At 39.0% G+C, this 23,464-nt stretch overlaps 1 protein-coding gene across 2 annotated transcripts; it reads right to left on the reverse strand.

The window, feature by feature from the left end:
* Positions 1-1,226: 1,226 nt before the first annotated feature.
* On the reverse strand, positions 1,227-22,909 carry LOC135079267 (phosphatidylinositol 5-phosphate 4-kinase type-2 alpha). 2 transcript variants are annotated; one of them, XM_063973881.1, is made up of 10 exons: positions 22,556-22,907; positions 21,467-21,564; positions 16,553-16,663; positions 13,998-14,136; positions 11,870-12,000; positions 11,052-11,220; positions 10,153-10,304; positions 7,065-7,177; positions 6,153-6,223; positions 1,227-5,933 (listed from the first exon to the last, which is right to left on the reverse strand). In XM_063973881.1, the coding sequence occupies exons 1-10, from the start codon at positions 22,682-22,684 to the stop codon at positions 5,811-5,813; spliced, it is 1,236 nt and encodes a 411-aa protein (XP_063829951.1). In that variant the 5' UTR covers positions 22,685-22,907; the 3' UTR covers positions 1,227-5,810. The 2 variants fall into 2 exon arrangements, with proteins under 2 accessions (XP_063829951.1, XP_063829950.1); XM_063973880.1 differs by lacking the exons at positions 1,227-5,933; positions 6,153-6,223; positions 7,065-7,177 and adding an exon at positions 16,206-16,385 and having other exon boundaries at positions 10,109-10,304; positions 22,556-22,909.
* Between the last annotated feature and the right edge of the window lie 555 nt (positions 22,910-23,464).

Raw genomic sequence — 23,464 nt, forward strand, 5'->3', positions numbered from 1 at the left:
AGTCAGTAACTAACCTCTACTAGCACGAAAAACTTTCGTCTTCGAATCGTTTGCGTATTTGACAAAAATCGATACCCAGCCATTGAATTCAACGATAACGTGAACGTGACGATGATTGTCAAAATTCTCGTATAGTTCCAAAATACTGAACTGTCCTATGCATGACATTGACAGTGGGGCGCCACCGTCAATACCGGAACGCTGATTCCGATTTTTGCCACCTCTGTACAATTTTGCAGTTTGACGGAATTTACTGAAAATAAAATATTACCTAAAAGGGCTTATGTACATGTTACGGTAAATGTACAAGTAAAGCGCTTCCGCAATGATACCAAACACGGCATATTTATCTTAACTTTATTTTTTTACTCTGTATGGTTTGTCCGCTAGAGGGCGCCACATTAGATTTTGTGAAACCCCATAATGAAATGAAGGCCTATAACCAGCGGACAATTAAGACGCTTCTAATGATATGTCATTTGTCGAATTCTGATAAGTAGTTAAGAAGTTACGAGGGAACAGATCATAGTGGAATGAATCTTCAATAGTTCAGCCGATCTATTCCTCTATGGAACAGATGAACATACATACATACATAGCCTGTCAAAATCATAACCCTCCTTTTGCTTTGCCGTAGTCGGGTAAAAATAAATTAATTTTTGTTTTTCTTTCACGCAAAGTTATATAGGTATAAGCCCTTTTAGGTAATATTTTATTTTCAGTAAATTCCGTCAACTGCAAATTTGCACAGAGGTTAGGGTTGCATATAAACATAATTTATTGCAAAACAATCCAAAATTTTACAAATTTTACATTTAGTTATGGTAGTAGTGTCGATGGGAATGAAAATATATGTTACCCACGACACTACTGGCTTGGTAGTGTAGAAGGGAAAAAATATTCCCCACGACACTACTGGTAGTGTGGTTTGGTAGTGCGGTGGGTCATAAGGGTAGTTGAACGATGGTAGCGCCCCCCTGTCATTGAGTTTGGTGGGACAGTTCAGCGTGGGTCATCTATACTAAATTCACTTTAAGTCACGTTCACACAGGGTCGCTATTTAAGTTTTCATACTAAATATTGATGGCGATTCGAATACTCAAACGATTTTTCGTGCTAGAGGTACTGGTATAGTGAACTTCGTGTCACACTGTAAAGGTACTGACGGAAATACCTTTCCTAGTTTATTTCTGGAAATAGGAAATGAGAAATAAAACACTCAAAAGTTATATTGCAGAAACTTTATAAACCGAATATGTATTTAAAAAATTAAGTTTAAATTTTTCATACACATTTTTGTCTTTACAAGAGTAGGAGACTAGAGAATTAACATTTCAATCGTGTTGCTTACATGCCGAATACCTTATGTTCGTAGCGAAGCTATCGTATTTATAATAAATATCGTACGCCTTACATTGAGGCATGTGGCTTCTACCGTCACCGTATAACAAGAAAATAAAACCTATAGTAACACAACTAAAATAAAATAATATTACCGACCTAAACAATGGCAACACATTATGACATATTTTAATCATTACCATGACTAACACATTGTTCAGGAATCTACGTTGTTACGTTGGTGTGAGGGGGAAAGATAACGGACTTATCATTGAGACCGAACCTGTAGACAATGTAAGAGCGCTTTCACATTTAGGCGACTTTAGCAGCGCGACGCCGATAATTTCATACTATGTGACAGCGGATGCATGCCTTCTCATTATAAAAACGCCGCTGCCGCGCTGCTGTCGCGCTTCTAACGCCCTAATGTGAAAGCGCTCTAATTCAACTTTCTCTACAATCAACCAAGTCATGTTATGGAGAATTAAGGCTCGTATTTTGACATTTCACTGTCCGAATAATCAGCTTTAGAGCGATTTCACATTAAGGCGACTTTAGCAGATAATTTCATACAATATGACAGCGGATGCCTGCCTTCACATTATAAAAACGCTGCTGTCAGACTTCTCACGCCCTAATGTGAAAGCGGCCTTATATTGTCTGTCAGGCCCCTAAACGACGCGTCTTACAAAACTGACCACTCTGTGATTATTTTAGAGATTTGTATTAAAACGAGTTTACAATTGGATTTATTATTTTACATTAACACCTACAACTCATTGATTGATTAGATCAGAGTGACCAACTTTATATCTAAAATAAAAGTAAAATTATATTCTAAAAGTAAACAATATCTATCACAAAATCTATCCTTTCATAACACATTTTAATCCAATTTCAAGTTTAGGAGTGGGATCTGAAATACTGTTCAATTACTTTGTTTAAAAAGAGGTAAATTTAATACCTCAACATTTTTTTAAAGAATTTAATATTTAAATCGAGACTGGCGATGACTATTAAAGTATAAAATTCCCTTCTCAAGCCATGAGGCTTAACATCTATAGAATAAATCACAAAGACTCCAATAACAATCCAAGTCTTAATCCGAAATAGAATAATAAATAACAAAATCTTACTTCATACTATTTTCTACACTAGACAGAAACTAAGCGACACTAGGTAAAGGTATATTGGCAATATGACGTATGGATTAATAGGGTAAAACGTGGGTTTTACCTTTAACTCATTGAAGTTCTGCATGGTGTATTCAATTTTTATACAATTTTTATCAACAAAAATGCTTTAACATCACTACATAATAAGATAAATAATGTCTAATGTCAATAACTTTAGAATTATACGTATTGTTCACAAATTCATTCGTTTCTTTCTCGCGCGTATGATTATTTTGTGTGCGAGCAAGACAGCTATTTTGCCGAAAAATTCCATTCAAACTTTTCACGCATACCTATATTTAACTCGTCAAAATTTTAAGGCAGTTAAGTTAATAAGTTTTTTAATAATACCCCAACGAGGGAATTTGTCAAATTAAAAACCAAGCAGAACTTCTTCTATACATTGACCGTCATTAACGCGAACTCAGCCAACATAAAGGTATTTGAATGAGACAAAGGGACAATATTATGGTCGTAAGCAGCATTATGCAAGTGAACATAATAATATCTTAAATTGACGAGTCCATCCCGAGGACTGTCGCGTTTATGACGGTCAACTTATAATTACACTTCCATAAACTTTACATTCTGTATTGCAATGTACTATCATTTGTATGGACTCCAGTCACATATCAGTCAAACAACGCGTCATACTCGACTACACAGGTTAAGATAACCCACAAACAGGGTAGTATACAACAGCCGTAAACCTATACTGTTTACTAATTTGAGAATAACATTATTTATTACTTGTCCAATTTTAACACGCGAACATCTTAAATTTAATGATATCCAACATTTTTAATTTGTTCATCACTAAAACTACGCGATAGCGGAACATTATAAAAGCTAATAACAGTTATGAATTATTGCGAAATGTGCTCAAAGTTCAGTTCAAACGTGAATGCTTCATGTAGCGGCGCCGGCGCAGCCAGTGCTTTCAACTTGCCAAATGACACTAGACGTCAAGTTTAGTACAGTCGACATTTTTGTTGCAAAATAGCCCGTATTACAACGAGTTAAGACGCCACTGTGATTATCTTGATGTGTTGTCATTTGTATAGTTCTTGCAACTCACGAAGGCGAGTGAGCTTTACTTGTGTGTGTACTACATGCACATAACGATAATGTAATGTCTATCAAAACTTTTGAAAAACGACATTAGTGAACCACCACACATTAAAGCTCACTCGCCATCGTGAATTGCAACAACTATTAAACAATATACATACCTACATTTCTGTTAATTACACCCGATTAAGATGTATAGATGTTTTCTACCAAGAAAAAAGGTACTGACGCGTACATTTCAAGCCTTGCCCTTTGCCATCGTGTTTTGTCAACAAACGATAAACCGCATTTTTCCATGATAAACACGTCTACCATGTTAATGTGGTTACCACTCACATCGATTAATATTTAAAATCGATGCATACCTACTACTTTCTTGACGATGATCATGCTAGATTCCATTACATTTACTATGTTTTGAAATCGGGATACATCTAGCTAAAAGAGTTGTACGTTGAACATTTAATTGACTTTTTATAATTAAAAATAAGCTTTGCAGATAAAATTTCCATTCAGATTTCATATAGGCCTATTACAACCGCACGCCACACTATGGTATTGTCTTTAAACGCACAAATATTATTTTTAACCTTTTGGCAATTGAAAGCACACTGACAGCTACAATCACGAGTGTTACAATTCGCACGCGAAGCGAATAAATACGAGAAAAATTTGAAAACGACAAACATCCGACATCTGTTTATATCTTTAGCATTATAAATATCAAACTTTAAGAAACCTCCACAGAACGTTTCAACTCGAATCGTATTAAGTTGAAATCGACGTTACACTTAGTGCTGCGTTCGTCGCGCGATACATGCGGTGCCTCCTCTAGCAAGCGACATGAGCTACAGAAACTACTATAAAACTACAACACCCTGTAAATTCCATTTTGACTACGAATCACTAGTCACTGGCGAACAATCAACGCATATTCACCCGCAGTACCATCACAATAAGGCTGAATATTACAGTGTTGTATCACCAGTGATTCAGTGCGGTCAAGTCTAACGGAGTATCAATTTTGAAACTGAACATGTCTAGTGAGACTAGCGGAAACTAAAAATGACTTCGATATCTGGTACAGTCTTGAACAGACGCCATCTTTTTTGATATTGCCACAGATAAAATAGATTTAGGGTAGCCAACATTATTTTCGAGTTTTAATTTTACCTAAAAACATGAAAATTCTAATAATTGACCAGATCATAAATAACACTGTAATCTGGTTATTTGAGTCCCATTTTTATTGCTACGGCTCCCAAAGTCCATTTTAAACTGTTGACATGATTTTAAATTCCATTGAATAATCTGTAAACGCATTTCACTTTCATTTGTTGACATTTATTTCTTACGCAATCGGTTCTTTGTGTACCATATCCTGATATAGAAATTAAACATCTATTGCGTAAGAAATAAATACGAAAATCACTTCACCCACCAGTGTTCTTTAGTCGTTGCTAGTCGAAGCACTGCTTAGCGATTTTTCACTTGTACAAGTATGATTCAGTGAACAGAGGCCAAAAAACGCCCGGTAGTTGCATTTTTATGTTATTTGCAAATTTTCTTTAAGATGGCGGAGATAATGAAAACTTGCAGACTATTTCGTTTTTAAATGACCTGTAAAACAATATAAAATCAGAACTACCATTTCTTTTTAGGGTAAGTGTACTCTATTCACTGAATCAAGGACTTTTTGTGACTCGGTAAAGACAAAAAAGTCCAAAACCTACCACTGAGGTAGGGTATTTGAATACAGCCGAATGTCGAATAAATAATATTAAAAAAAAATCACATTGCAAAATGAAAATAAACTTTGAACCATCCTTAAAGTTAACCTATGCTTCACATAGAGTTGTATGCAAAAATATCTGAGTCTTTAATAAAGATATCACTGTGAATAGGTACCACAATAAACGTTTTTGTCATTGTTCTCTCATTTTCGGATATATCCTGAGTAATTCATAAAAAGACAACGGTTTCATTGTTATGTCTGACAAGACGCTTTAATTTACAATTTAAAACGGATCTCACTTTATTTTGCTTTAAAATTTCCGCGAATTCGAATTCTACCGATAGAAAGTGTCAATATCAACGATTACCTAAGAACGATTAGAACTGCATATTCGTGATTCACGCGAAAATAATTCGTATACGATTTAAAAGTGAAGAAATAATTGCTGGCATGTATTCGACATTCGGTGGTATTCCGAAGGTGATGGCCTAGTTGCCCTCTATGGCTTTAGCTACAAACTCTATAAACCGCCTTCCATATTGCTCCGGGTCGCAAGTAGAAATGCCGTCTACATTGCTACCATACTTTACAGTCTTCGCTGCTTTCGCCGCCTGAAAGAAGAAAAAAGTTTAAATTAACTGTTCTCGAGTAGTTACAACCCGGTCAAGTGAACTGCACACCTGGCTGCCGTGACGTCACATCAACAAAAGGGGGCAAACGCGGAGAGGTGTGCGGGTGAGTGCGAGAGAGACGCATTCTAGTCAGGTGCGCAGTTAAATTGTCCAGTATGTACCGCACTAAAGTGGATAGACATCGTATGTTTGTCTCACCTGTTTCTTAACTCCATAGTGCGTTAGCACATCAATCAAAGCGACGAAGTATATTTCCTTCTTAGGTGCACCTGTAATATAAAAGAATCCACTTATGATATAGGTTTTTTAGAGATAATGGCTAATTCAGGTAGATCTTCATATTATATCTAATATTTTTTTATGAATTAAATTCAATAAGTATTTACTTCTTACTTAGGAGGACCATGGAGAAGGAAATAAGAAAACCAATGTAACCGATATAGCCCATATAAATGTGAAATTTAAACGAAATGAAGTGTGAAGTAGGCGGGGCGCATAAAAATACAGGGCGTTCCAAAAATAGTGTCAAGTCGAAGCCCAGAGGTAGAGCATCACTAGAGCTACCCGAATCACCATGATTTTGATTTGTGATAGTTTTAGATATTTTTATCGCGCCATGTTATCGATTTTACACAATAAGCCCATACATTTGTCGTTTAAATTCCTATCCTAGCCCGGGTGTATTGATCAGGGATGTTATGGATATCCATAACCGTAACCGAAACTTTCGGATATCCGAAATAAGAAATATCCGTAACCGTAACCGAAAACGGTATAATATTATTCCTATATTTTATTCGTCGGTCGTTTGGTGTAGTGGTTCGAAACGGACTACTATTCCGGAGGTAGCGGGTTCGATTCCCGCACAGTACAAACATTTGTGTGCATGAACATATTTGTTTGTATTGGACTGGATGTTTTCTATGTATAATAAGTATGTATTTACAAAAAAAAGTATCAAGTATCCGTTGTCTAGTACCCATAGTACAAGCTTAGTTTGGGACTAGAAGCGCAGTGCAAAATGTCCAAGGATATTTATTATTATATCCGTAACTGTATACATAACCGAAACTACATATCCAAAACATCCCTATTGATGTGTTTTCTTACCGTCCTGACTGGGGATGGCGTAGATGTCGAGCTCGGGAATGATGCCCTGGTAGCGCAGCGACGACTGCCGCGCGAACCCGCGCGGGCTGTCCGGCGGCGTGTTGTAGCCCCACCTACAATAATACCATCATCATGGTCATTTATGGTTGCTAAAGTCCGGTCGCCCAACAGATACAATTTCGCCCAATGACCCCAAGCTAACCATCCTTATCATCATCATCATCATCATCATTTCAGCCATAGGACGTCTGCTGCTGACGCACTGCTGAACATAGGCCTCCCCTAATGCTTTCCACGATGATCGATTGGTAGCAGCCTGCATCCAGCGCTTCCCTGCTACCTTTACGATGTCGTCAGTCCACCTTGTAGGTGGACGTCCCACGCTGCGTTTTCCATCCTTATCGCTCGCGCGTAATTATATTGTTGTCGCGCTCACTGCGGCCGCGACGAGCGGGTGGGTGGGTAGCTTGGGGTCATTGGACGAAATACTATCTGTTCAGCGGCCGAACTTTACATATGCGGACCGTTCGAATCAGTCAAATTAAGAAAATAATTAAGAAGGCTCAAGGAGAGCGATGGAGCGTGCTATGCTCGGATTTTCAGAAATCAGAAATGAGATCTGCAGAAGAACCAAAGTGAACGACATAGCCCGCGGAATTGTTAAAGTCAAGTGGCAGTGGGCGGGGCATATAGCTCGCAGAACTGATGGCCGCTGGGGCAGAAAACTTCTCCAATGGCGACCACGGGCCAAAAGACGCAGTGTAGGCAGGCTAGACTAGACCAGCGGTTCCCAAATGGTGGTCCGCGGAACCCTGGGGTTCCGTGGAAAGGCCGCAAGGGTTCCGTAAAAAATATTAATCCACGTTTCGTGACCGACGTTGTTCGCGCGCACCGACTTGTTTACGCACAAGGGAGGGGCAGGGCGTGCGGGCGGAGTAGTACGGGGGTTCCGCTAGGAGAAGTATAATCAATTAGGGTTCCTTGCCAAAGAAAAATTGGGAAACTCAGTGGAAGTTCAGTGGTATTTTTTTTTTGATATGGTAAATGTCACGCGCATGTAAAGGCGGCGGTTCGCGTCACACCAGAAACTCGCTTTTCGCCATGTTGCCGGTAGTCGATGTTGGCCTCGTCGCTCGCTTGTAAAGGATTGATGTACTCACGGTGCATCAAACGAGGAAAATTTATAAGTGACTTCGCGATCTGCTTTGCAAAAACTCTCTCTCTCTCTCTCTCTCTGTCTACAGCTGTAATAAACTCACTTGTCGCCGTGGTGCCGGTTGTCGGTGTCGGTGTCGTTGTCGCTGTCGTTGTCGGCCTCGCGCGCGCGCGCCGCCTCCGCCACTAGTGTACACCTCACTACAGACACTCACTTGTCGCCGTGGTGCCGGTTGTCGGTGTCCGTGTCGTTGTCGCTGTCGTTGTCAGCCTCGCGCGCGCCGCCTCCGCTTCGCATGTCCGTGGTCGCTAAAACTGTATGTAGATCCTGGATTTACAGGAGTTGCAGTGGTGGAAAAGTGTCATCAGTCAATCAGCCACTCACTTGTCGCCGTGGTGCCGGTTGTCGGTGTCCGTGTCGGTGTCGGTGTCGTTGTCGCTGTCGTTGTCGGCCTCCCGCGCTTGTAACACAGCACAGCCACTCACTTGTTGCAGTGGTGCCTGTAGTGTACCTAAATGTGCACACTGGCTCACCGTCACACCAAGCGTCTCACTACAGCACGTCCGTACTTTATTGATGTAGGTACTCACGTAGTATCAGCGACTTCGCGATAATAATATGCTTTGCAAAAATACTTACTCTCTCTCTACAGCTATAAAGACACTCACTTGTCGCCGTGGTGCCGGTTGTCGGTGTCCGTGTCGGTGTCGGTGTCGTTGTCGCTGTCGTTGTCGGCCTCGCGCGCTTGTAACACAGAACAGACACTCACTTGTCGCCGTGGTGCCGGTTGTCGGTGTCCGTGTCGGTGTCGTTGTCGTTGTCGCTGTCGTTGTCGGCCTCGCGCGCTTGTAACACAGAACAGACACTCACTTGTCGCCGTGGTGCCGGTTGTCGGTGTCCGTGTCGGTGTCGTTGTCGTTGTCGCTGTCGTTGTCAGCCTCGCGCGCGCCGCCTCCGCCTCGCATGTCCGTGGTGGCTAAAGCTGTATGTAGATCCTGGATTTACAGGAGTTGCAGTGGTGGAAAAGTGTCATCAGTCAATCAGACACTCACTTGTCGCCGTGGTGCCGGTTGTCGGTGTCCGTGTCGGTGTCGGTGTCGTTGTCGCTGTCGTTGTCGGCCTCGCGCGCGCCGCCTCCGCCACTAGTGTACACCTCACTACAGCCACACACTTGTCGCCGTGGTGCCGGTTGTCGGTGTCCGTGTCGGTGTCGGCGTCGTTGTCGCTGTCGTTGTCGGCCTCGCGCGTGCGCCGCCTCCGCCACTAGTGTACACCTCACTACAGCCACTCACTTGTCGCCGTGGTGCCGGCTGTCGGTGTCGGTGTCGTTGCTACAATAATTCATTCCTATGTCCGTTTGCACTGTTCTTTGTCATGAGCAGGGTGGAGTCCAGTGACTCAGTTGCCCTCAGTGATCATGGTTTCTCAACTGTCCTGGCATCTACTAAAGAGACCGCTGTCACTAGCTTGATGATTTTGGATGATTTGAAAGTCTATCCTTGTAGCGGAGTGTGTGGCTTTTTATTTCCTCTCTGGCTGTGGCGATCTGCTTTGCAAAAAACTTTTCTCTCTCTCTACAGCTATAAAGACACTCACTTGTCGCCGTGGTGCCGGTTGTCGGTGTCCGTGTCGGTGTCGGTGTCGTTGTCGCTGTCGTTGTCGGCCTCGCGCGCGCGCGCCGCCTCCGCCTCGCATGGCCGTGGTGGCTAAAACTGTATGTAGATCCTGGATTTACAGGAGTTGCAGTGGTGGAAAAGTGTCATCAGTCAATCAGCCACTCACTTGTCGCCGTGGTGCCGGTTGTCGGTGTCTATGTCGGTGTCTGTGTCGGTGTCGGTGTCGTTGTCGCTGTCGTTGTCGGCCTCGCGCGCGCGCGCCGCCACCGCCTCTAGTGTACACCTCACTACAGCCACTCACTTGTCGCCGTGGTGCCGGTTGTCGGTGTCCGTGTCGGTGTCGGTGTCGTTGTCGCTGTCGTTGTCGGCCTCGCGCGCGCGCGCCGCCTCGGCCTCGGCCTCGCCGCGCCCGCATTCGTGCACGCCCAGTAGTAACGAGTAGTCCATTAGGTGGAGCTTAGTTAGAAACTGGAACAACACAGTGCTATTAGAACTTGTTCAAACACGCGCGGTATAGTTGAACGATTTTGAAACGTCAAATGGAAAAAATCGGAACTATTAATCCAGTACTGCTGATAGCAGCGCCCTCCTGTCAATGTCATAGCTGGGACGGTTCAGTATAATGACACATCTACAGTGTGTTTGGGATAGGGCTAGCGATAAATTAAGGCGATGTTGTGATGTCAATTTTATCGACAAAAATGCCCCCATATGTGGGCCACCCCCCTCCTCTTGGAATGGGGGAGGTTAATTTTTTAAATTTATTTTTTATGTGACTACATAAAAATTGTTTTTATTTCTTATGTGCCCGTCTGGATTCCGCCGTGTCTGAACTAGGCCTAGGACTGATATAATATTTGTAATTTTATGGAAGCAATTGATCGTGGCGTCACATAATGAGCGTGTAGCCCATATAAACACAGTATGGAACGTATCATTTTAATTTTACGTGACATGTAACAAGACAAAAAATATTTTATTAGTAAACAATATGGCATAATGGAAATATTGAGGCTACGAAACTAAAAATTTGTATAGTCTTTGATCAAAAATACCAACTTGATATCGGGTCAGCGCAAAAATTACGACTCGGGAAATAAGAACGCACAAGAAGTATTCAATTTATTGAATACTTGTGGTTTCTCATTATTTTTTATTAGGATGGCAATCTCTGATTCCACAATTTATTTTGAAACATGGAATTTTTATTCGTACCTCGACATCAGCCGTCAGCGTCTCGAGCAGTTTGTCCTTGGCGGCGTCGCCGATGTCAATGCGGACGCCCTGCTTGATGAAGTCGTTGTCTTTTAACGTGGGTAGTTCCTTTTCCAACTCTTTTTCCGACGCCTCCCGGTCTACCGTCGACCCTTTCAGATCATACTTCCTGGAAAGAAATATTTATTGCATACATAATTACATACACATTTGCGCTCTGGGGACGTAGTGTAAGTTTACATCAAACGCATTCGATATCTATAAAATTATAGCAACCTCACAATAAGTATGAGGTTAGTAGCTACAGCTCTAACCTGGAGCACTCAGATATGCGATTTCCCACTGCGGATTTTATCTGGTCAGTTCAACGTATAACAATATTAAAGCACACTCACTTGTGAATGTTGAGGTGGTTTATTGATTGAAACGATGTTCTCTCGCAGTATAGTTGTTGCAATTCACGAAGGCGAGAGTGAGCTTTACATATTATTATGCGGTGGCTCGCTACTTTTCGTTTTTCAAAAGTTTTGAGAAACATTACACTATCGTTATGTACACACGACAGCACATCAGGCTACCCATTTTTGTTGCAAACTCGCCCCTATTACAACTGCACAAGAACCCAGTGTTTACCTTGACGTGCCGTCGTCTGTACATGTACACGTATACACACAAGTAAAGCTCATTCGCCTTAGGCTTCGTGGGTTGCAAGAACTATACCTTACAATACTAAAGTTTGCGCACTCGCTATCACTAGTGTATGTTGAAGTAGTTTTCAAATGACGTCATCAGTCCCAATATAAAGTTTGCGCACTCACTTGTGAATGTTGAGGTGGTTTGAGAAGACGTTCCTGGTGGCCACGAGGTAGTGCTCGATGCCGTCCACCGTCAGCCGGTACATGCCGAGGTACTGCGGCAGCAGCGTCTTGCCGTGCCGCTCCACTATGTACTGTGGACAACAGATTGCTTGTTGCAGAGGGGTGTTCAGAAAGTAATGAGAATAGGATATTTCTAGCCATCACAAAAATCTGAAAAAAAAAATTTCTTCACTAGAAACTGGTAAAAAATTCATTTAAGTTCACCATTGCTCAAAAACCCATCATATTCTCTAGATCTGTCTTTCAGTTACGTTAACAGCTCTTTTTCCGATTTATAAAGTAGTCAGGGACCTGATATTTGAGGAATTGTCGAGGCAGTGTCCTTTTTAGGCCTTTTTGGAGTCAAGAAACTTATCCGACTGGTCGTGGTCAGGTGAACTTAAACGAATTTTTTATTAGTTTCTAGTGAAGAAGTAATCACTAACTAATATAAAAATACAAAATACCTGTCCAATTTTTTTCAGATTTTTGTGATGGCTAGAAATATCCCATCTCATTACTTTCTGAACACCCCTCGTATAAAAGCGAAATGTCACTGACTCACTCACTCATCACGAAATCTCAGAAACTACAATGTTAGGAGTCTCAAATTTTACATGGCGGTTCCTTTTAGACCGTAAGGTGCTCACTTAGACGGGATTTTGGAAAAATTCAACCCCTAAGCTGCTAAAATGGGATTATGGGATCCACGCGTACGAAGTCGGGGGCGGCCGCTAGTACTTGTAGATAGATAGTAAATTGTTACGAGGTTGTTAGAATATATATATCTACATACCATGATTTATATTAATATTCCATGGTAAATATGTATTGGTACACTATTTAACTTGTTAAACACTACACACACAAAACATTGCACAGCCGCCATATTAACTGACAGATTGAAATTCAGATTTATATAATTCGTAAATTAGAATTTACGAATTATATAAATCTGAATTTCAATCTGTCAGTTAATATTAAATAGTGTACCAATTATACATATTTACCATGGAATATTAATATAAATCATGGTATGTAGATATATATATTCTAACAAGGTCATATGCGACTTTTTGGGGATACCTAGATAGGTTAAGCGACAATAACCCAACAGCGTCAATAACGGATTCAAGGATCGGTAGTTTGAACCCCGTCGTCCGCTGGATTATTGTGGTGAAATCACTCCTAACGCAAGCATATTGTTTTATACAGGGTGGAATTTTGTAATGCCACCTAGAGGGGAAGTACTTTTGATACTGTAGATAAAATATTTTACTAAAACATTCCCCTTATTTTTTAAAAGAAATAGAATCTTTGAATGTATCTACATAATACAGATTCTGTGCAATTGTTTATCTACATATATGAAAAGATAAGCCTTTCACCTTTACTAAGAACAAAATGATAGAATACAATTTCTCCTTACTAGAGATTAGATAGTAAATTATCAAAAGCTTGGCTTTATCATGACATTTTATATCTACAAGATATTATTTTGATTCTCAAATACAATTATCTATCGCTACATGAGTTAATAAAAGCATGATTCGTGAAATAGGCGTAATTATGAATCACCTTTTTAACAAGATTAATTACTTCTTTGTGTGGGAGTATGAAGGAACTAGCGTGTTTTATAATAGACATAATAATATGACGGATTGTGCTACTATAATAATAGCCTTCCTAAGATTGGAGACTGTCATTGGCTACATGTATCTTACATGTGTTCCTATAATTAATTTGCCTTGCCAATAATTCCAAAGACCGGAACTTATAATAACGATTATAATAAGTTCCGTAGAAAAGATAGATAAATAAGCTAGATTTACAAACTCAATTTTGAATTTGTAAAAGATTGTTAGTAGCTTCGAAATAGATAAGTTTTGTGAAATAGGCATGTATTGTCATACAATACCTCAACAGTTTTTGTTCGTCCTTTGCTTTCTAGCACCGCCAAATGCTTTTTTTCTGTTTAGCCTGAAGGTAAACTGGCAGAGAATGCCTTCATGGCATTAAGTTCGCCTTATGTACCAATTATATGGCATTAAAGCTTAAATAAAATGCTTTTTGAAAACTAGATCCTCACCGGGTGATAATGCTTGAGGAAGGAGTGCATCCGTTCCACCTCCTCAGAAGTCAGAGTCTTCAAGATGAACAGCCGATCGTAGCTCTGGTAGAACTTGGCGCCCGACTTGCCCGACGAGTCGTCCGGGGTTGGCTGCGATCTGGGACAAGCAACCATATTTATATTGCCCTAAAGTCTAAAATAGTGTAAGGATTCCACTCCCCAGTATGTGTCGCAAGTGCTGTGCCGAACTTGCTTGGAACCATCCAGCTTATAGTAACCCTGTAAGGCATCCAAACATACAGATAGTGACGTAACAATACCGTATACAAATTGACGTAACAAACTTGCTTTTTACATGAATAAAACAAACACAAATCCTTTGCTTTATGATATTGATGTTTAGAACCGTATCACGAAATTATAGTACTCAAAACTCAATCTTAATCCTATGATTGATTAAAGTTCAATATTTACTTCAGAATGGGGACCTAAAGTCATCGAAATCTGCTTTTGTACAATCATATTTTATGCGTTTGTTTATGTAGTACCTAAATTGATTTTAGAAACATAGAAAACCAGAAACCATCATACCTATATCAAGTTTACAAAATACATTTACAATAAAACAATAGCGAGCGAATGTCGGTCGTATAACATTCTATTTTCACACACATCAAAGCCACATTTCCTGTAGCAAAAATAAAAACAAACATACGTATGCCAACCAGTATGACGACATTGGACGGACACTTACTGACGAAACATTAAGTACGTTTTAAGTTCATCCTCCTAACGAATCAATATCATGTTATCGCATTTACCTAGAAGCTGTATTAGTTGTTATCGATATTAAATTTTATCGTACATAATTTTTAACGTTAACCGAAAACTAAAGCCTATATTAAATTCGCAACTTTTTGTATGAATCTCTCCTTTTTCAGTTCCGTCTGATTATCTACCTTCAGCTTTGCTTTGCACTCGGTAGTAGCAACCTTCAAACTTTATTTAAATATCTTTTCCTAAGCTATTAATTTGTCCTGTAGTGTGACCGGCGTTTGTCCTATAGATCCAGGCACCACAGGAATTTCAGTGAAGAGCATGCTCCCAAAGGCTGTGATCCAAATAATTGACGATCCGGGCTAGGATGCGCCCCACGATAAAATCTTAACGATGTTTTTAGACGACAAATGTATGGGCTTATCGTCTAATGCTTCGGCAAGATTTTATCGTGGCATGCATCATAGCCTTACAGGCTATTATTGTGCTTAATTTGACAAAACGAATAGTTAAATACTTACCATTGCCAACGCATCTGTGCATGTGGAAATATGCACTATTTACGTGTGTAATTTGCGCGTGTAAATTTTATTGCGTGTATCGATGTGATTTTTGGCGTGTGCCTTAATACTGATGGTTTCCAATCCCGTAACCCCATAAGATATGCCTAGCTACTCCATGTAGAATTATTGTCCGCCTTTTCGAATCAGTTTCAGGAGCAGGAGCGACAGGTAAAGCCAAAAATACGAATTCTCTAATCTTGAATTTCTACCAAACTTTAGTAATCGTATGTAAATGCATTCGACAGGATGCTTCATGACAGCATAGATAATCATTATCTGAACACTAAATTACTTGCTATCTTATCATTTTTAGGCTCCTGGAAATACCGGAATCATACCAGTTTCGTATTAAATAACCATTTTATCGATCCAAGAATACCCATTATTTGTCTAATCAGCGACCTACAACCTGCCTCTGCACAAGATTGGAAACCATCATAAAATCGTGTTTTGATGAATGATAAAAAAGTAAAACGGGAGCAAATAGGCAAAACAATGAGAAAAATAATGAGGGGCAGATGCAGGGTTAGGGAACACAATAGGTCACGATCATGGAATAATCAATAGGAAACGGCGAGACGTTTCATATGAGAGATACACTTGTCATTTAGGATCTTTACAAACCATAGTAAGATTATGTACCACATGGTAAAATTGTTTAGGCATGATATGAACTCAAACTCCAAGACAGGACATAAACATTTCTCACGCGGAAAATCAACACTTATTCCCTCCGAGTCACTCTGTTTTAAGCAGTTATCGGGACGTGATACAGTGGTCTATTCTAATGATTGCCGTGTCAGTTGAAAAGGCACACTACATACTGTTAATTGAAAAAAAATAAAACTTAAAAATCGTACAGCTTCGTAGTAAAACGTCCGCTGACCTCAGGCGTTTAATCGTCAGGCCTCTTTTGACGAATTCGCTCGCGTCATGGAATAGGCCTTCTTGGTGGGTTTCGTTTTTCATGTTGGCAACGTCAGTGGGTGCGGTGGCCGACCGGCGCAGCTTGCTGATCGACCGCTTCTGAATCCTCGCGCAGAGGTAGTTATCTGGCTTTCTAAACCTAGGGACAGGACGGGGGTGGGAACGGGAATACCAGTCCAAGTTATGTGGGAATTAAAAATAAATATAAATAAATGCGTACATAAACGTATAAAGATGTCTTGTCAGCGTTATCGCGTGCCGATTCAGAATCAATTGGTTGTTTTTCGTATGGATAAAGTTTATTACCTTGTGAGCGACTCTTTGTAATCGAGGTCGTCAATTCCGAACCTCTCGCGGAGGTTTCTGAACACCAACGGGCAATATTCCTTCACTTTAAAATGAGATGGCATGTTTTCCCTGGAAAGAAAAGGATACTTTACAACTTTGAATGTGTAATGTACAGCTGCACATACTACATATTTTTGTTGCAATATCAAACTTATTACAACCACAAGGAGCTGCAGTGTTTACCTAAAAAGATAAATACATATTGTAACATCTTAGGTGTTTTAATAAGTGCTATTCTGCAATAATTTTAAGTCTGATGTGAAAATACTTTTAGTTCAATATAATAATAAATGTTTAGACTAGTTCAAGTTTAGTAAATTATTGTCACTCCTATAAACCCCCCAAAAAATGGCCCCGATCACTGAGTGAGTCAGTGAGTGGTAATCAAGCTTTATTTCAATCAGAAAAAGGACTATCATCAAATCAATCACAGAAATCAGACATTCAAAATACACCACTGTCATTAACAGCTTATCTTTGTTTAAACCCAACATATTATTATCAGTTAATACCTAAGTAAATCTACAAAAATATTTTTGTTATTGAAACAAAAGTCAAAATAATCAAGACAACCAAGTTGTCATTAATTTTTTAACTCATAATATGTATAAAAAAAGTGTGTTAAAAATCTTCACCATCCTTTAGAATTTCTTTCAATGCACTGTTGAAAGAGTTCAAAATAATACTGCAATCATTTTTTTACAACTATGTATAAGAATTACATAGTTTCCCCAATAGAATAACCATAACTTATTCTAAAGCCTCCACAACTAAATTCTCCAAAAAACTAATAATTGCACCGGTAAATCGGAAAAAAATAATACATACTTCAACTAGACTTAATAACCAAAACCAAACAACAGAAAATCTCCCAGTCCGGCTGGTCCCCGCGGGAGTTACAGACCACCACCCTCTTTCGAAAAGAAGAAACAAAACTCTCAACATCGCAACCTTAAATACGAGAACCCTTCGAACTGAAGAAAGCCTACAAGAACTAGAAAAAGCCCTTGAAGAAATAAAATGGGACATCCTGGGTATTAGTGAGATGCGAAGACTAGGGGAAGGGATTGAGGAACGCACGGCTGAACCATTTAAGAACCTAGTAAGTGCAGCGGAGCAAATTTTACAGGAGAGCGAAAAAATGCATTTTCATTTGCCCTGCTAAGATGCTTAAAGATTTGGATAACTTCCGATGTTTATATTAAAGATTAGTTACTAAAGTATACTTTATGGAATAAAAGAATATATTTAGTTAAAAATTGCAAGTTTTATGCTCTTTACTAACACTAAAAATTATTTTTTTGACAAAAGTGCCTCGTAAAAATCAAAATCAAAATCGAATATGAATCAGTACTCATGTAGTCCCCAGATTTTGATATGGTTATCGAGTGTCAGCCAACAGAACTTGAAATAATATTTAAATTACAGTAGCATTTTACCTCTAGTAAGTCACATTGACCATTTTGAAACCTAGTAAGTCCATGCACTTACTAGGTTTTAAATGGTCATTGTAACTTGCTAGGTTTTGATAATGGTTTTTGCAGATTTGAATTGGACTTACTAGGTTTTTAGCAACGCGTTTCTCCGGTGTTAAGTGTAATAGAGCGATTTCTGTCTTCACATCCTGTGGAGACCTTAATTCTAAGGTGATTTATGACAAAAAACGAAAATCTGAAAAAGTGTCCCTTACTAGGTTCTTAAATGGTTCAGCCGCGCACTGACTATATACTATTCCACAAAGGTGAAACAGCCGGCCATAGAGGAGTAGGATTCATAATCAAACGGTCAATGAAACAGCACATACAAGAACTGATTGGAATCTCCGATAGAATAGCCATTCTTAACATCGTCATACCGGGACACCAAAAACTATGGTCAATTGTACAAATCTATGCCCCAACAGAACAAGCAACTAAAACAGAAATCAAACTTTTCTACAAAGAACTAACACAGGCGATGGAAAGGTGTACAAACAACCATATTATTCTGATGGGCGATTTCAATGCTCAAGTCGGAGCAAAACAATGCAAAGAAGAATATGTCCTGGGAAATTTTGGGCAAGGTAGAAGAAGTTCACATGGTGAATTGCTAGTCGAATTCCTTCTACAACACAATCTAACGCTCTTGAACAGTCTGTATATGAAAAACAATAAGAACAAGTGGACGTGGATCTCCCCTGATGGTAGCACTAAAAACGAAATTGACTACATAACAACAAATTATCCAAAAGCCTTTACGGATACAACGGTGCTAACCAAATTTAACTTCAATACAAATCATCGCATGGTAAGAAGCAATTTAAAAATAGAACCACCAAAAAAATCTAGGAAATATTTTACACCACACAATGCAAAGGACCACAGTAAAGAAACCTTAAAGAAAATAACCAAATCCCTAATCGATTCAGCTGATGAACCAACCGCGAACAACATTGATACTCATACAAAATATGGAAAGCTAGAAAATCTACTAACTGGAGTGAAAACTGAGAACGACAAGAAAAACAAGTACAAATTAAGTGATAAAACGCTGGAACTCATAGCAAAAAGAAAAACACTACTTTCAAAACATCTAAAAAAGGAAAACATTAATAATATCACAAAATTAAGCAAGGAAATAAGAGAAAACATTATAAATAAATTATAACATTATAAATAAGGAAAGACAGGAAAAACAAAAGACTGCAAACATTAGAAGAACATATACTAAAAACAGGAGGAGTGAAAAAAGCGCTTAAAGAACTGAGAGAATCAAATAAAGAATGGATACCAAAACTAAATAAAAAGGATACTACTTCTTCAAACAGAAAAATGATAAACGAAATAGCTACAAAATTTTATCAGGATCTATATTCAAACCCAGATAAAAAACCAAGAGCTGATACTAAAACAGACGTCATTGAAGAGCAAGAAATAGTGACATCCGAACCAAAAATACTTCCCAGAGAAATAGAAAAGCAATATACAGTCAGAAGATGGAAAAAGCTCCAGGCCCAGACAAAGTGACAAACGAACTTCTTAAAGGCACTCTCGAAGAACTACTACCAATACTCACATCAATATTCAATGAAATATTAAACTCGGGTCTTATTCCTATACAGTGGAAAACATCGAACATTATTCTTATATTTAAAAAAGGACAAAAGGAAGACATAGGAAACTACAGGCCTATAAGTTTAATGTCAAATATCTACAAAGTATTTTCGAAAGTTATCCTGGGAAGGATAAGCAAGAAACTAGACGAAAATCAACCACGGGAGCAAGCTGGCTTTAGACAAAAATACTCAACCCTGGACCATATACATACAGTGAAACAAATAGTAGAAAAATACAATGAATACAATAAGAAACTGTACATGGCATTCATCGACTACACCAAGGCTTTTGACAGCATAAAACACACAGCTCTATGGGATAGCCTAGAACAGCAGGGAATCCCCATAAATTACATTAACATTATAAAGAACATCTACTCGAACTGTGAAGCAAGAATCCAACTAGAAACCTTGGGAAATAAATTCAAAATCGAGAAAGGAGTAAGACAGGGAGACCCTCTATCACCAAAATTGTTTTCGGCTGCCTTGGAAAGTATCTTCCGCAAACTAGACTGGAAAGATTACGGTCTCAACATTCAAGGTGTAAAACTGAACCACCTAAGATTTGCAGACGACATAGTCCTATTTGAAGAAAACCCGACGGACCTAAACAAAATGATTGTATCACTGCACGTTGAAAGTACGAAAGTGGGCCTATACATGAACATGTCTAAAACAAATCTACTAACAAATTCCGACCCAGTAGAAATAAAAATCGACAACCAACCGCTTGCATATGTGTCAGACTACATCTACTTAGGACAGTTAATATCGCACAAAAATCAAACCACTAAGGAAATTGAACGAAGAATAGCAAACGGATGGAAGAAATTTTGGTCTCTGAAGGAAGTCCTGAAATCCAAAGAGCTAAGCATGCAAATAAAAAGGAAAGTCTTCAACACATGCATACTTCCTGTCATCACATATGGCTGCGAAACCTGGGCCCTCACCAAACACCACAGAGAAAAGTTGGAACGATGCCAGAGAGCCATGGAGAGAAGCCTAATAGGAATTAAGAAGCAGGACAGAGTGAGAAGTAGCACAATAAGAGAAAAAACCAAAGTTGTCGACATAATTACCCGAATAGACCAACAAAAATGGAGATGGGCAGGTCACATGATCCGGGACCCAGAAGAAAAATGGTGTAAAAGCGTCACTGACTGGTATCCCAGGGATGGAAAGAGAAGTAGAGGTCGGCAACAAACAAGATGGGAAGACGACCTAAAACTCACAGTTGGACACTATTGGAGAAGGGTAGCATGTGACAGGTCCCAATGGAAATCGTTGGAGGAGGCCTATGCCAAGAGGCAAACTGAGCTTCGGGATATCTTATAACACAGATCTTATTATTTAACATGCTTTGTAACTATTATGTAACCAAGTTCAGAATAAAAAGGCTTATTATTATTATTATTATTATTATTTATTCTAAAGCCTGGTCCGTGAGCACGTAGAATCCCGTCCAATGACCCCAAGCTACCCATCCCTATCGCTCGCGCGTAGTTATGCTGCTGTCGCGCTCGCACACTCACTGCGGGCGCCCGTCGCACAGTCGCGACAGCAACATAATTACGCGCGAGCGATAGGGATGGGTACCTTGGGGTCATTGGACGGGATTCTACGTGCTCACGGACCAGGCTTTAGCAGCATCGTTAACTATTGCAGTGTCAAGAACAGAATGATAACGATTATTGCATTCTGTAAGATTATGGTCACTTCAACGTTATTGCAACTTTTTGTATAACGACTAAACTTAGGTAGGCGCTTAAAATACTTACTTATTAAATAAATGGTTGTCGACTTTGAGTTTGGAGTATGCCCTGAAGTCATCGGGAAGTAGCATGACTGGTATTGTGACATGACTCAACTCGTTTATCTGAAAGACAAATCCCTACATAAGTTTTATTGTCCGTGAACAAATAACCATAAATTAGTGTTTTTGTATGAAATGATAAGCTAAATACTATGCAACTAGTGACTAACTGATGAACTTAATGTTACCGATTATGATTGTGTTTAGATCAGTTTCTAATCATACTTATTTTATAAATAATATCTTTAGCATCAATAATAGCATCTTTCACCAATAGTTAGCTACAGTATCTCTGTGTAACACAGGCTATAGCGGATTGATATAAAATATGCAGGCGAAGTAATGGTTAACCTTTTCAGCCAAAAGCCATCACTCTGACGCCACGCTTGATAAATTATGATATCAATATAATCATTGTATTTTTTTTTCCGTTCAAGTTAGTTTCCAAAATATTGTTTTTTTTTAATTCAAATGTGCCTCTTTCTTTCTATACCAATGTTTATGAAATAATAATTAGGGCAGTGGGCTTTAGGAATTTAGGCCTTTTAGAATTAGTTGTTTCATAACAATATATCATTACATTTTATTTACACATATTTATTAATAATCAAATTAACAATTAATGAATGAGGTTAGATAATTAACCTAATCAAATTCTATAATTATGGTATTTGATCATTAATTTTTAATTGTTATTCAGATTAACTTTGGGCCAACACCGCATTTGGCCAATGCTTCTGGTACACAAAATGGCGAATTACTACTTTAAAATTTATTTATTCTTGCAATTAAGACGCAATTTGCATGAAGCTTGAAGTTGACTATTTATGTTCATAGCAAGGACATTGATAAAACAATAAGCATTGATCAAGTGCCAGAAAGGTAAATGGTAACAGAGCGGACGATAATACTTTCGAATGGTACCTCGCATGTAAATATTGTAAAACCACAACAATCCGGTAACGAAGGAAATGACATAATGTAATTGCAACGAAATCCCATTAGGTTCCTGACATGGTTATGGTAATTAACATAATATAAATAATATAATTACCGTGTGATTTACACCCCACATAAAAACAGACAGTAACGGTTCATTGGCACGGAATAATTTCACTTTTTGATGCTTTACGCGAATGTGTTTCTTCTTCAACTTGCTCAAACCCGTACTCGGAACGGACATTTTGGATTTGTTTACAACTTACAGCATACACTTATAACCACCACTCGACACAATTTGTTAGACTAAAACGTAATTAAACCATTTTATAACGACAGGAATATTATCAAGCCGCAAATCTTATAGTCAAATTGGATTTTTACAGAAACTCGACACCCATCAACAGTGCAAACGGTTTTTTGACAGACAATCAACCACAGAGTAAATATCAACTCAAGTCTGTGACTCAAGTCATCGTCAGTCAACTTATCAACTAGCTGCAGACTAGGGATGTGATTCTAAAATCGATATAATTATATCGATTACATTAGAAAATAATGCTACACAACGAAGGTGAGCTATACTAAAAAAAATCTTTCAAAATTTTACCACTTAGTTGGCATGATTAATATACCTACATACCTCCACAAAATTACAGATCTCTAGTGCCCACAGTGTCCAAGAAAAACCTCGGACGGACATGACAGACAGACAGAAATGACAAAACTTTAAGGGTTCCTTTGGGTCTAGTCAAAACGCACTTTAAAATCGTAAACCAGTCGCAAACAATTAAACAAATCGCAAAAGAGGTCGATCACAAAAAAGGCTTAGTCAAACGGCAAAAAATCGAATTGCAAAGCCTTACCTATCGATAATCGAAAGACTGGATTGAAATTTCCCATATAGATGACCCACGCTGAACTGTCCCACCAAACTCAATGACAGGGGGGCGCTACCATCGTTCAACTATATGGCTTCCAAAGTTCCAACATGGCAAAAATCCACAGATATGGATTAGAGTAG

The sequence above is a fragment of the Ostrinia nubilalis genome, chromosome 16 (genome assembly GCF_963855985.1).
Source record: "Ostrinia nubilalis chromosome 16, ilOstNubi1.1, whole genome shotgun sequence".
NCBI classification, from domain to species: Eukaryota; Metazoa; Arthropoda; class Insecta; order Lepidoptera; family Crambidae; genus Ostrinia; species Ostrinia nubilalis.

Coding starts and splice junctions, on each gene's coding strand:
- LOC135079267 (XM_063973881.1), bottom strand. CDS start 22,684: ATGTCCGTTCCGAGTACGGGTTTGAGCAAGTTGAAGAAGAAACACATT. Junction 21,565..22,555: donor TGTGGGGTGTAAATCACACG/GTAATTATATTA, acceptor TTTGTCTTTCAG/ATAAACGAGTTGAGTCATGT. Junction 5,934..6,152: donor ACTATGGAGTTAAGAAACAG/GTGAGACAAACA, acceptor TTCTTCTTTCAG/GCGGCGAAAGCAGCGAAGAC.